At 49.9% G+C, this 14,435-nt stretch overlaps 1 protein-coding gene across 4 annotated transcripts in view; it reads left to right on the forward strand.

Moving 5' to 3' along the window:
- gli2a (GLI family zinc finger 2a) overlaps nt 1-14,435 on the forward strand; it is an 86,068-nt gene that overhangs the window by 68,061 nt on the left and 3,572 nt on the right. For 3 of the 4 annotated variants that reach the window (XM_029256721.1, XM_029256719.1, XM_029256720.1), the window contains 8 exons: nt 849-1,050; nt 1,721-1,913; nt 2,563-2,673; nt 4,330-4,470; nt 7,928-8,077; nt 9,344-9,508; nt 11,381-11,662; nt 13,901-14,237. In XM_029256721.1, the coding sequence (XP_029112554.1) occupies nt 849-1,050; nt 1,721-1,913; nt 2,563-2,673; nt 4,330-4,470; nt 7,928-8,077; nt 9,344-9,508; nt 11,381-11,662; nt 13,901-14,237 (1,581 nt within the window). The remainder of the gene's footprint in view (nt 1-848; nt 1,051-1,720; nt 1,914-2,562; nt 2,674-4,329; nt 4,471-7,927; nt 8,078-9,343; nt 9,509-11,380; nt 11,663-13,900; nt 14,238-14,435) is intronic. The other variant, XM_029256722.1, reaches the window with a different exon arrangement.

A 14,435-nucleotide genomic window follows, 5' to 3' on the forward strand; every position in this document is an offset into this window, starting at 1 on the left:
TTTTTAGACAAAAGTTATGATTCCGGCGAATAACCTTTTGTTAAGCGGAAACAAAAATATAGACACACACACACACACACACACACACACACACACACACGCACACACTGGCTTAAGCCAAATCGTCCATCCAAGTGTTCTGTTCACATATTGTTTAAATTGCAGTTTAAAGTTTTTTAACTTCTTTTTTTTTTTTTTTTACGGAAGTTTTCAGTATGTCCTCATGTTACTTTCACTGCAGCATTTGCGCAGGACACCTGGGAGATGAGCTCTTCTGTTTCCGCGCCTTCTGTACAACTGTTACGGTATTAGCCGGAAATCAATCTTGGCCACTTATTGATAGCGGCGCGCTGTTTCCAGGGGGGCTTCCGTGTCAGGGGGAGGCTGCATGAGCATCAATCACGCAGTCCCGACCGGAGCTTTCCACCTGAGCTCCGGAACCCAGAAATAGCAGTGTGTGGAACGGGAGAGCGCGGGGAAGCTGGGAGTGACTCGCTGCATTTGTGCTTCAAGCAAATCATCCCAGAGTTGTAAACATTCATAACCCCGGTTGTGTTTGTAAGAGAGCGCCTCCTCCTGTGCGATGCGCTCAGACCATACAACGAAAGAAGCGGTTTTGATTTGCGGTACCGGACGATGATTCACGACCGGAGGATGGCTGCTGCTCAGTTCTTTGCGATTCCTCTACGCGCAGGTGTGCTTCTCATGTCAGAATTGGGGACGGGGGTTGTCCCTCTTGGCTCCACCTTCTTCTGTGGTCATGGGGTGGAAACAAAGCTGGGGGGGTGGGGGGGTGTTAATGGTTGACGATGCTCCTGACACCCCTTTTTTCTTTGTGTGCCCTACAGTGTCCCGCTTCCCCAGCCCCAGGCTGACCCCCAGACTGAGCCGCAAGCGCGCCCTCTCCATCTCGCCCCTGTCGGACGCCAGCATCGACCTGCAGACCATGATTCGCACCTCACCGAATTCCCTGGTGGCCTACATTAACAATTCCCGCAGCAGCTCAGCGGCGAGCAGCTCGTACGGCCACCTCTCCGTCGGGGGCATAAGGTAAATCATCTTGTACAGTAGCAGTAAACAGAACGGTCCTCCAGCCATCAATACTTTTCTACATATTAATTTATACCACATTCATGCTGATAATAGCGATCACTCATATACTTACAACAAACTCTATGTAGTGTTATGAGCCCACACACCTTATTCACTGCGGTGACTTACACTGCTAGATACACTACTTACAGTGGGTCACTCATTCATACATCAGTGCAACACACACACACTCTCTCTCTCTGTCACTCACACACTATGGGGGAACCTGAACAGCATGTCTTTGGACTATGGGAGGAAACCCACACAGACACAGGAAGAACACACAAACACACATAGACTGAGCGGGCATCAAACCCACATTTTCTTGCACCACCCGGGCACTGTGAGACAGCAGCGCTACTTGCTGTGCCACCATGCCACCCACAAAACGCTTGTCAGAAGGGGGATTTGAACCCACACCTCCTTTGGGAGACCAGAACACCCATCCCACTAGAAAGCATTAAGCCTTAAGTCTGGCACCTTAGACCACTCAGCCATCCTGACATACACATTGCGGACTTCTAGTTAAAGAACTCTAGTAAATAATGGTATTATTTCTTGGAGGAAACAACAGCGAGAAGCAAGCAGCCAGTCAAGTTAATGACCTGATTATTGTTCTCTTCCACAGCCCCTCCTTCCCATTCCCGCATCCCATCAACCCTGTGGCCTACCAGCAACTCCTCTCCCAGCAGAGGGGTCTGAGTGCCTTCGGCCACACCCCGCCCCTCCTGCAGCCGTCACCCACCTTCTCTTCTCGACAGCATGCCCTGGGCCTCTCCTGCCTCCCCACCGCCACCCACAACAGCAATGAGTCCAGCAAGGTAAGGCCTCCTGGTGGAGTTCAGCATAAAAACCCTGATTGAGGCAGAACTTTGCAGTGTCTGATTTTCCATGATTTCATGTGGTCTCTCAAGCACAAATTTTGTCCTCCCCCTATTTTCTTGTTTGTATAAGAGCGAAACAGCGCCTGCTCTTTATGCAGGGCATCTAACTGTTGTGGTTTCGGCTGTTTTTGTCCCCTTGCAAGGCACTTGAATTGGCCTTTGTGAAGATAAACTCCTAAGGAAAAAGAACAGGGTAGAGAACTTAGCCCCCACTCACGTACCCCGGCCACAGCCTGCCCCACACCACCACCGCCACCACCCCTTACTAGTTTCAGGACACGAAACGCAGACACGCAGAGTCCAAGCCGGGGGATGAAAATCACTAACACGTTTCTATGCACTTCTGCGGACCACTTCCGTAATTCCGGGCGTTATCCAAAACCCAGGATGAATGACACAAGTGGTCAGCTGCACATGCGCCCGTTGGGTGGTAGCTCGGCTGTCCGTTTCCGCGATCTCTGCCAAGAGATCTGTGCAAATCTCAGCTGCAAGTATCGCAAAGAGTGGAGACGTAGTGTAAAAGAGGTCCTCGCCAAATGGAAACTTGTTCCGACCGCTCATCTCGCCGTCGCCCTTCTTGTTCTAGAACTCTGGCAGCGACTCGGCCGTAACCAGTACCGTCAACCCCATGACGACCAAGAGGTCGAAGGTGAAGACGGAGGTCGAAGGTCCTCAGCCACCCTCCCCCTGCTCTCAGGTAAAGCAACCTTGATAAGAGTCCCAGCCAGGCCACGATCATCTTTCATAGGCGTGAGAGCGAGGGCCACATCAGATAGCAAAGTGTTTATCTTTCGGCGCTTCTTAATCAATACACGGAGTTTCGTCCCGTATCGTTACGTTATGCTGTGTCCGAACTCTTAGCTATTTGATGAGCAAAGACAATATAGACATGGAATAATAAGTCTTCCATCCATTTCTGGACATTATCAAATCAAAATACTGAAAGCGACACGAATAATGCAAGTTATCTTTAAATTCCCATTTACATTTTTCCATTTATCTGATGTCCGTCTCCGAAGCGACGAACATCTCGGAGAACAACATAAAGAGTGCGCTGCATCAACGGAAGGAGAGATTTGGATGCAGGCATGTGATTGTAGAGTACAGTCCCTTTGTCCCACGGCACCACATGAACCGGTGTACGTCACACGAGTCGCCGCATAAAGGCATTTTCATTATGAAACAAATTGCTATTATGCATCTGTTGGAGGTGAATGCTTTTGTATGTTTTTGTTTTTTTTCTGTAAGAGGCTGTAAACGCTCAGCTGATACCTTGTTTACTTGGATTTTTTTGTACTTTCAACCAGTTACATTTTTGCAGCAATTTATAATGCAAGCATGCCAAAGGATTATGATTGAAGGATCTAAAGAAATTTCCAAGCCTGCTGTGGTAAGAAAGAAATAAGTGCCAAATTGTAAGCTGCACAATGTATACTCTGAACCAAAACGGAGAAACAGCTTCTTATTTTGTACTCGTGCTCTTTGGAATAGTCTCGTCCCCCATAGCATTTCTCCCCACCGCCAAGCATCCTGTTATCCACGAAACGTGTTTTTTTCTCCCTGAAATGCCGTTTGGTGATCAATGGCGCAACACGCAACCCATGGGAGCCGCCTGGTCCCCTGGCCCCCTTTCCTGCCGACTGAAAGAAAAACTCCTGGTGATGAGAGCTTTGCCACCATTCGTTTTTCCCTCCTTTTCCTCTGCGACCACTGTACTGTAAACTGTACCGGAGCGCTTTATTTTAATGAAATATGGGGCTGGCCGTTATTGTCACGTAGCTCCCCCAACCTACTCCCTCCATCTTCTCACCCCCTTCCCCCCACCTTTTTTTTGACAAATTCACGGCCCCTCTCTGCAATCCAGACGCGGGCTCGGGGCTGTGATGCATGGGGCCGGTGGTGAGCGGCGTCGCCCTGGGGCCGGCAAAATTGATGAAGACAGCGCTTGGGGTGCAGACGAACATGCTGCCGTCAGCAGGCTGGGCACCGCGGGGGCCGGCAGCGGCGCGGCTGTAGGACCGAAAGACAGGCCGCGTGTCACCGCCGCCACCGGAACCAGCCCTACCTTTCAGGGACAAGGGTTTCACGCTCTACGAGGAACATCGTTGTGTGTCACGTTAAGGTCCGGAACCCAAAGCAGGCTTTTGTAGCTTTGCTGGAAAGCATTAAAATTTCTGAGAAGCGCTGATAAAAGACTCAATGTGCCCAAGCAATCTAGCGCTGCCCTGTTCGGCAAGCTGTCCCACGAACGCCAGCCGCAAATCAGCCCTCTTTAGGAGTTAACCGTTGGCCAAGAACGTCAAAGACGTGATAAACGTGCACAGGGCCTCACCGAGACCTCTCGCTGTGCCAGGACCAGCTAGGTGGCCTTCTGGACCTCAAGGAGGACCTGGACAAGGATGAGTGCAGGCAGGAGCCAGAGACCGTGTACGAGACCAACTGCCGTTGGGAGGGATGTACCAAGGAGTACGACACGCAGGAACAGCTGGTGCACGTAAGTGGCTGCGGTCCTCTTTGACGGGCTGGGGAGGTGGACTGCTTGAGGGTAAAATCACCGGGGTACCGCGGCATCATCAGTGAACAACACACTGAACCTTGAACGTCGACAGATACGGTGTATTTGTCTTCCAAGTTTGCTCCTGCACAAGTAACTACTGGGTACCTCTGTACCGGGCTGCCTGTGGTGCAGAATAAACGATCTCACATCAAGGCAGTGTGTATGGGCCATGCTTTTGAAGGTTAGTCACAAGTGCAATTTGGAAGCTGTGTTGTAAGTGAGCTCAGTCCTACTAGTGTAGTGGTTAGAGCTGCTGCCTCTGGATCTAAAGGTTGCAGGTTTGAATCCCAGCTGTAGTATCCTTGAGTAAGGTACTTACCCTAAATTGCTCTAGTGAAATTATGCAGCTGTATAAATGGGTAACTAATTGTACCTTCAACATTACAAGTTGCTTTGGAAAATGCATCAGGTAAATGTCATAAAACAACTTCCTTGAATGACAGAGCACTGTTGCATGTACAGACAGGAATGTCTCCTGCCAGAAAGTCATCTGATGCATCTCAAAAGGCCTGTTGATACTTGTGGTGGAACAGCAGTCTTGGCAGCACAGCTGCACCGGTACCAAACCCTGGCCTTTGCACTGACCTATGACCTCTGCATCTACAAGCATCCTGACCTTTGACCCCTAAAGCCCAATCTAAATCTTTTGTCATTTTGGGAGGGGACTCTAACGCTCCCCCACCTTCAGGTTTTATTTGTTAAAGCAGCCTGATGAACAGGACAGGCCCTGCATTCTCAGTGTGTGAGCACATAGACGCTCCTAAGATTTCGTGCTGTCCTTGGGTTCGAGCTCAGGTCAACCTTTAATTCCTTCCAGACCCGTACAGAGTAGCCGCTCCCGTATGCGGGTGTGTGCGCATCCGTGCGGGATTGTGTGCGTAAAGCAGAGCGTAGCTTTCTTCCAGATATTCTGGAGGAGAACGGGCATGAATCTGTAGAAATTACTACAAGTTCTAGCACATTTATTCATTTAGGTGATGCTTTTTTCCAAAGCAACTTACAGTGTTAATCTACCTACAGTTATTTACCTAATTTGACTGGATCAGTTTAGGGTAAGTACCTTGCTCCAGGGTACAACAGCTGGAGGTGAGGCTCAAACCTGCAACCTTTGGGTATAAAGGGAGTAGCGCTAACCACTACGTTACCAGCTACCCCAATCAACCTATACTACCAGCTGTGCTTATATCTTATATATATAAGATATAAGTGCAATCGAACTGTCTTAACTATTAGTGAGAAATCCCCAATTCGTCCTTCGAATTTTCCTATCCTGCTGCGAGCGAAAACGGGGACTATCGGTCCGAGCGACGGTTTGGCAGGTGTAAAAAATGTATGTCAGTTGAAAAACATCAGCTCTTAACTTTATACATAGAAGGCTCACTGACACTATTATATCTAAGTGTGGAAGCATTTTGATAAAATACTGTATTACCACCATTCGCCATCAACTGGTTCATTCATTCTCTGGGCACAAACAGCATCCAGTCAAGAAGTAAACTTGCTGGAAATGTTGTAATTTACATCTCCAGAGGTCTGGCACGCAGGGAGCTATACGACCGTGCCCCCCCGCCAAAAAAGGGCTGCTGGGTTGGCGTATCTCGACATGTGAGGACTTGAGCCCAAGGGCCAGTGTCTCTATTGCATTCCTCACAGCTGCTCAAGCAGAACAGAAAGGGGGAACTGTGGGGTAAATAAGCAGTGCGGAGCCTGTACCCACCCCCGCCATGCCCCCATCCCCCTCCTCACTCTGTGCTCCTCACTCAGCATAAGCAACATCCTGGCTGTTGTGAGGAAAGAAAAAATAATGACCAATTAGCACATAATTATGGGTACAGATACTTATTGGGGATATGAGTAGTACAAGCTGGAAAGGACTGTTTCCCAGCCACACACACACACACACACACACACACACGGCGTTGCATTTCACCAGCAGTGAACTGCCCACGGACGCGGACCGTAACGAAGGCCACCGTCTGCGATCCGTGAGAGTGCGGCGTGCGGGACTTTTCGGATGCTCGTCGCAGGATGAGACTCGGTCGTCTCCGTGAAACGTGAGCCTGCAGGCGGTCAGAGATGTGAGCCTGACCCCCTCCCTCCCAGGCCCGTTGACCCATCACGGCTTTTGCGGGAGGGGACTAATGAAAGGGTCACAGCAAGCGGTAGGATTCGGGTAACTGTACCGCAACTGGCCACGTAGAGGCCGTGCAAGTCCCAGCACGGAAAGGCAAGAGGGGCAAAAAAAAATACTTCTTCATGACAGCTGAACTTCAGGCACCTCTGTAAACAATCACTGCACCACATTGATCTGAGATGTGGAATTCACATTCTGACCCGTTTTTTCTGCCCTGCTTTTGTTTTGTGAAAAAAACCAACAAAACAATGGTCCATTTCACTCAAATTATCCTGCTCAATGTGACCTCCTCAAGCACGAGCAATTCAAGGTCCAGCAGAAAGAAAAGAGCAGGTATTTGGCAGATAACCGAGCTGTGCTCTGGCAATGTAACCGGGCCAGTATCGAAGGACCGGTCTCCCGCCTGCTGATGTCCGCGCCGAGAAAACATCACCATGAGATCCTTTCATTCCAGCGCGACAGATGTAGACATGCTGGCAAATCTGATTGATGGCGTTACTTCTCCTTCCTTAAATGAATAGATTCTGCGCGAGAACCTGAAATTATGAGTTTGTCTTCACAAGCCTCTATTAGCTGGAGCTCTTGACAACCCTCTTGTCCCACAACAATGGCTTCTGCGCTCTTTTAACACCACGGGATAATCAGGATGGGAACGGTCGGATTAATCAAAAGATGTACCGCTGGGCTCGCTTCTGAAAGGACTTTTAAAGATCAAAAAATGTAAAACACACGCACGCACACACTGGCCGAAATCACTTCTCCCGAGGCGAACCGGAGCCTAACCCGGAAACGCAGGGTGCAGGGCTGGAGGGGGAGGGGACGCACCCAGGACGGGACGCCAGTCCATCGCAAGGTACCCCAAGCAGAACTCGAACCTCAGACCCATCGGAGAGCGGGACCTGGCCAAACTTGCCGCGCCCCCCCCCTCCAAATGTAAAACGTTCCAGGAAATTTAGGAAGAATTCTGAGATAATTACATTTATCTGACACTTTTCTCCAAAGCCACTTACAGTGTTAAGCTATTTACTATTATTTACACATTTATACAGCTGGGTAATTTTACTGGAGCAGTTTAGGGTAAGTACCTTGCTCAAGGGTACAACAGCTGGAGGTGGGGATCGAACCTGCAACCTTCAAATCCAGAGACATTCTAAGAACCTGCATAATGGAGAAACCATGTCACAAATTCCTGGCTGCAAGTTGTCAATGGGGGCCTTAGCTTTACATGTTTTTACACCGCTCGTGTTCGCACCGTTACAGCACATCAACAACGAGCACATCCATGGGGAGAAGAAGGAGTTCGTGTGCCGCTGGGAGGAGTGCTCACGCGAGCAAAAGCCGTTCAAGGCCCAGTACATGCTGGTGGTCCACATGCGACGGCACACGGGCGAGAAGCCGCACAAGTGCACGGTGAGTGACTGGCGGCTCGCCGGGGGGAATTCGGACAGGGATGCATTAATGCATGCGGAAACAGTGCCGCCGCTCCCCTTCGCAAGCACAAAAGCGTACGCAAAGAAGCCTGTTGAAGTCAATGTCCCCTTAAACTGCAGAGAAAAAGCCAACAAGCAGGACTCAGAGTCAACAGTGTAGAAAGCCAAGTATTCGCCATGCTCTTTGCATAAAAAGTAGCCCATACCAGTATAAGGTCCAAAAAACCCGAAATTCACACCACCAGCAGCACGGGGTGCACAAGTAGAGCTGTTGTGTCTCAGCGCCCAGGCCGTACTTCTGTCATTTTAGATTGGAACTTAACTCTGTGCGGAGTTCTGCGCGTGTTCTTCCTGCCTTTGCTCAGGTTTCCTCTCGCAGTCCAAAGACGTACTGAAATAGTAATGTAAACCGCTTCCATACCCTTCCTTACGGTGAAAAGCAAGTGAGTGGTTTCCATGAGCCCATTTCGACTCCAGAGCACTCGCCCTTCCCCTACCTGAGCACAATCTCTAACTTGGGACATTGCGGAGAACCAAAGAGAGCAGGTGCCCGTAAAATCACAGCCTCAGCAGTCGGCGATGATCCTACCGATTCAGCGAAAGAACAGTTTGCCTGAAAGACATGCAAGACAGCCGTTCAAGAGACGGACGTGATGTTTCGTGAGGTTTGCAGGACGTCCCGAACAGGGCGCTCAAGGATCCCTCCCTTAATGTCTCATCTGCACGGAACGCACCACGTACCGCAGTACAAGCTAAGAAATTCGACGCTCTGTGGTTCGATGCTTCAAAGCTCATGCATGAAGCCAACTTGTGATTTCCCTGAGAAAAAGAAAAACTGGAGAAACCTCCCTAAGGTGGTTGCGAGAAGAAGGGCAGGGAGTGTAATTAAAGTCAGAAAAGCCAGTGTGGGTTTTTACTAGGACCTATAGCTGGACAGTCCCCTGTGCATTCATTTCATCTCTTGCAGTTTTAACTGCAAAAGACTTTTTTTGAAGAACAGAAGTTAGATCAGCTTTTTGAGCTAATCTAATTCGGTACTCTTGCACGCTGCCTGCCAATTACGAGTATCGCGAGCCGCCATCATAGGAATAACAAATTACGCAGAAAATGCTAGGGGAAGTGAAAGTGCAGCACGTAGGCCTATCCCAGGGAATGCTCCGTGTCAATGTGTGGCGCATCATGCCTAACTGCTCGTGAAGTGCTCAATCATACCAAGGGCTAACTGCACTCTTTTGATTCTCCGCAGTTCGAGGGCTGCTTGAAGGCCTACTCCCGACTGGAGAACCTCAAGACCCACTTGAGGTCCCACACGGGCGAGAAGCCCTACGTGTGTGAGCACGAAGGCTGCAACAAGGCGTTCTCCAACGCCTCCGACCGAGCCAAGCACCAGAACCGCACCCACTCCAACGAGGTACGGGGAGGGTCCACGCGCAGCTCCGCTCGACCCCCAGACCGTGCCTGGATAGAGGACTGGAGCGGAAGGAGGGAATTTACGTCACAGTAACACACACTTCTGCACATGTTGTGTTGAATATTAAGAGTTGGGTCTAAATAGGCAGCTGAGCGGTTTAAGATGCGCAAGGGCGTAAACAGGGTAAAACTGTGACCCGAGCTATTCTGTATAAAATCATGTACTGGTAGAGTACAGAGTGGTATGGTGGCACAGCGTGTAGCGCTGCTGTCTCACGGTGCCTGGGTGGTGTGAGAGAATGTGGATTCGATCCCTCCTCAGCCTGTGTGGAGTTTGCATGTTCTCCCCGTGTCTGTGTGAGTTTCCTCTGGGTGCTCTGGTTTCTTCCCACACTCCAAAGACATGCTGTTCAGGTTCCCCCATAGTATGTGAGTGACAGAGAGTGTGTGTTCCACTGATGTATGGATGAGTGACCCAGTGTAAATAGTGTATCTGGGTGCTCTGGTTTCCTCCCACAGTCCAAAGACTTGCTGTTCAGGTTCCCCCATAGTGTGTGAGTGATGGAGGCAGTGTGTTCTGCTGATGTATGGATGAGTAACCCAGTATAAGTAGCAGTGTAAGTCACCGTGGTGAATAAGGTGTGTGGGATCATAACACTACATAGAGTTCATTGGAAGTCGCTTTGGAGAAAAGCATCTGCTAAATAAGTAAATGTAAGAGTAAATAATAAACTCCACATATACTTCCCAATCGTATAACCCTAATTATGCTGTTACCACAGTACCGGTTCCACACATCATTCTGTGCTCTGCAAGAGCCCTGAAGCTTTATATTTCAGTACTGAAAACGGTGCAGAAACTTGTCCACCTCATTTTTCACCATCTGCTCGCAATAGTTCCTGGAGGTCCCTGCCCTGTCCCATTAGCAACGCCTTTGGGCTTAATTTATGAGACGCAGGATAAACAAGGAGGCTGGGAAACCTTAAAATGTATCGCAGTCGGTGTGATTCCAGCACGGCGCCTCGCAGTAGGACCACCTGCATATCCGAAATCCATCAATAAACCTGGTGCAATTTTGGGCGTCTTGACCATCAACCAGAAAACAGAAAAAATAATGGAGACACAATATTCCATAGAGCAACAAGGAACATCTTAGACTTTTTTATTGTGTGTGTTGTGACTTCATTATTACGTTATTTAGGTGACACCTTCACTGAAGAGCAACTTGCAATTATTTAGCATCTTAAACTGCAGGGTATTCTTACTGGAGGAATTCGGCATGGTGGCAGAGCGAGTAGCGCTGCTGTCTCACAGCACCTGGGTGGTACGAGAGGATGTGGGTTTGATCACCACTCAGCCTTCGTGGAGTTTGCATGTTCTCCCCGTGTCTGTGGGGGTTTCATCTGGGTGCTCTGGTTTCCTCCCACAGTCCAAAGACATGCTGTTCAGGTTCCCCCATAGTGTGTGAGTGTCAGAGAGTGTGTGTGTGTGTTCCACTGATGTATGGATGAGTGACCCAGTGTAAGTAGTGTGTCTAGTGGTGTAAGTTACCCTGGTGAATAAGGTGTGTGGGCTCATAACACTACATAGAGTTCATTGAAGTCGCTTTGAAGCAAAGTGTCTGCTAAATAAATACAGTAAATGTAAATGTAATTCATGGTATATATCTTGCACAAAGATTCTGCAGCAAGTGAGGGATTTAAACCAGCAACCTTCAGAAACGGCAACAGCTCTATCCATGCGCTCGGACTTTAACGTGACACACTGACTAATGTCGGCCAGTAACTGCCGGTTAACATTTTAAACTGAACACCCTGAGACTTTTGATAGTTGGGAAAAGTAAGAAACACTCTCTGAAACATTCTCTACACAGAAACCGTACGTGTGCAAAATCCCCGGCTGCACAAAACGTTATACGGACCCCAGCTCCCTCCGCAAGCACGTGAAGACCGTCCATGGGCCTGAAGCGCACGTCACCAAAAAGCAACGGAACGACTTGCCCCCACGGTCGCAGCCACCGAGAGAGAACGGGGATAATGAAGCGAGCGCAAAGCACGGTGGCCGGGGCCTCGAGGACAAGGTGGATGTGAGCAGCGCCCCCAGAGGCGTGGAGGACTGTCTGCAGCTCAAATCCATAAAAACGGAGAACTCTGTGGTAAGACGAGGTCGCGACCCATACAGTCGTGGGCTTTGTGAAGACCGTCGTGTCTGAATCAAAATTTTGGTGCAAGGAAATCTTTTTTAAATGTGACAGTAAGTAAAAAGAAAGCTAGACTGTGGCAGAATTCACATCTTATCAGAATATATACAAATTTCGGCTTGTTCTTTACCTCTTAACCCAGTTATATTTCTCCTTCTTTCTATTAATACATTTCCTTGCTTGCTGCTTCAATGTCTCTTTTCTCCTTCTTTAAAACTTTCCATAAGGACAGACATTACTAAGGTGAGCTACAGTTCAACTCCTTTCAGCATTACATCCTGTACTTACAATATCAGCTTTAAAAAAACTTTCCAGAAACTGTACCAACACGATGAAACTCTGTTGCTGCATGAATGCATAATTTGCATTATCTAGTACAGCAGCTGGGGTGGGAGGCTGGTGCCGAGAGGAGCGCCGTCATCTCCCCACTTAGTCTGCGTGGAGTTTGCAAGTTCTCCCAGCGTCTGCATGGCTTTCCTCCGGGTGCTCTGGTTTCCTCCCACAGTCCAAATGGATTGGTGATGCTAAATTGCCCTTAGTGTGTGAATGGGTGAGTGACCTCGTGTGTGTGTGTGTCTAACTACCCTGCAATGGACCGGTGTCCCGTCCAGAGGGTGTACACCTCCTCAGACTTGCACCAAATGCTTCCAGGATAGGCTCTGTACCGCAACCCTGCTCGGGACAAGCAGTCACTGAAGATGAATGGGTGGATGGAAGTACACACGCGCGTACGTACGCGTGCGCGCGCACGCACGCGCACACACACACACACACACACACACACACACACACACACACTGTCTGAACCGCTTGTCCCATACGGGGTCGCAGGGAACCGGAGCCTAACCCGGCAACTCAGGGCGTAAGGCCGGAGGGGGAGGGGACACACCCAGGACGGGACGCCAGTCCGTCGCAAGGCACCCCAAGCGGGACTCGAACCCCAGACCCCCCGGAGTGCAGGACCCGGTCCAACCCACCGCGCCCCCCGGATGGAAGTACAGCGGTTTTAAATTTGTCAGTCATAAGTTACTGAAAACTTCTTATTATTTCAGCAGAATTTTGACTAGATTTCTTCTGAAAAAACTATAATATCAGAGCAATAAACCTTTCATAACATGGCACACCACCTGTAAAGTGATGATCAGAGACAATTTTTTGCTAAACTGACTATTCTGACACATGTTATGAAAACAAAATTCAGTATATGGCATGCAGCAGTTTGACACACAAGTCAGCAGCATATGTTCCCGTGTCTCGCGTGAGGCTTCAACAGAAAGGACTACATACTATGCTGATTTCCCAGGAGCTCTCGCTCCCTTCCCTCGCTCGTGTCCCGCAGGGGCTGGAGAGGTCTGACAGTGATCCCCGGGCCGCTATGATAAAAGCCGTTACATTAATATTCAAAGGCCGAGCGCTGTTTTGCGTGTGCTAAGCAAATAACGCTGCTCCTCAAGCTGTGATCAAGACTTGCCTTTTATTCCTTTCCTTTTCTACTGTCTTCTGGGTCAGAATAAATTTGTGTCATCCTCTTTGAGGCTTTTTGTCGCGGAACGGATGCATCGGGGGAACCCGGCCTCGAAATCAGCTGTCTGCTCATTGTCCATGTAAACACACAAGACGCTTCCATAATGGACAGGGTCTCTGCCGCATTGGGTCACCATTTGTCATTCGGTGTCTACACATTAAAAAAAAAAAAAAAAAAAATGAAGTCATGGGATACAGAGTGAAATTTGTCATGCGATCCATTTCACCCTGTTCCATATCCCCGCTGTGTAGGAATGAAGCAAAGGGCACAGTAGACAAGGCCAGTGATAACTGTGTGCAAGAGTGTGTGTGGTTAGCGGTGCAGCTGCAGAGCCCAGCGCCCGCTCACGGCAGCTGCGTACGGAGGCAGGGTCTGGGAGGAGCAACAAAAGTCTCGAGCAGAAAGAGCCGAGCACCTGCGGGCGGGTTAATTGCCTCGAGGCGGCCTTTCAGAATTAACTCCCGGGCAGGAGCAGCTGTCCCGTGCACCACAGAGGTACAAACGCAGCCCCGGCCACACATGCGCCCTTATAATTTCAGCAAGGGCTGCACGTGCTCTAAGGCGCAACCGCACCCCACACACTGTTGCGTTCAAGTTGCCGCTCTTTCGTTGCCTCCGTCTTCCCGAACGCTCGCTGATCCCCGGTGCGATGCTCTCCCGCCCCGCAGATGTATCACTCCAGCCCTGGCGGACAGTCGTCATGCTGCAGCGAGCCATCGCCAGCTGGCAGCAGCACCAACCACGACAGTGGGGTAGAGATGGCCGCGCTCAGCGGCGGCAGTCCGGGGGACCTGAGCATGCAGGACGAGCCTGCTCCCGTTGTGGACTCCACCATCTCCCCGGGTGCCCAGGTAGTCGGCCTCCAGCTGCGCAAGGCCACCAGTGCAGCCCACAGGCTGGAATACCTCAAGAAGGAGAAGCTAAAGAGCGTGAGGGACTCCTGCTCTTGGGCCAACCAGGCACCTCAAGTGCACAACACTAAGCTGCCTCCCATATCAGGTACTGGTGAGTACTTTTGTACCGTGATCAAAGAAAGGAGCGGCAATTGTTGTGCTCTACTTTACGGTCGCAAACGGTTATGGTCTAAATCAGACTGTGCAAGGAAACCGCAATATACCGCATAGAGAAGTGTATCTGTTTGTGTTCATCAAGCCAATGGGGGGGGCGCAGGGGTGCGGTGGGTTTGGCCAGTGCCCACCGTGT

Source organism: Scleropages formosus, chromosome 12, assembly GCF_900964775.1.
Source record: "Scleropages formosus chromosome 12, fSclFor1.1, whole genome shotgun sequence".
Taxonomy (NCBI): domain Eukaryota; kingdom Metazoa; phylum Chordata; class Actinopteri; order Osteoglossiformes; family Osteoglossidae; genus Scleropages; species Scleropages formosus.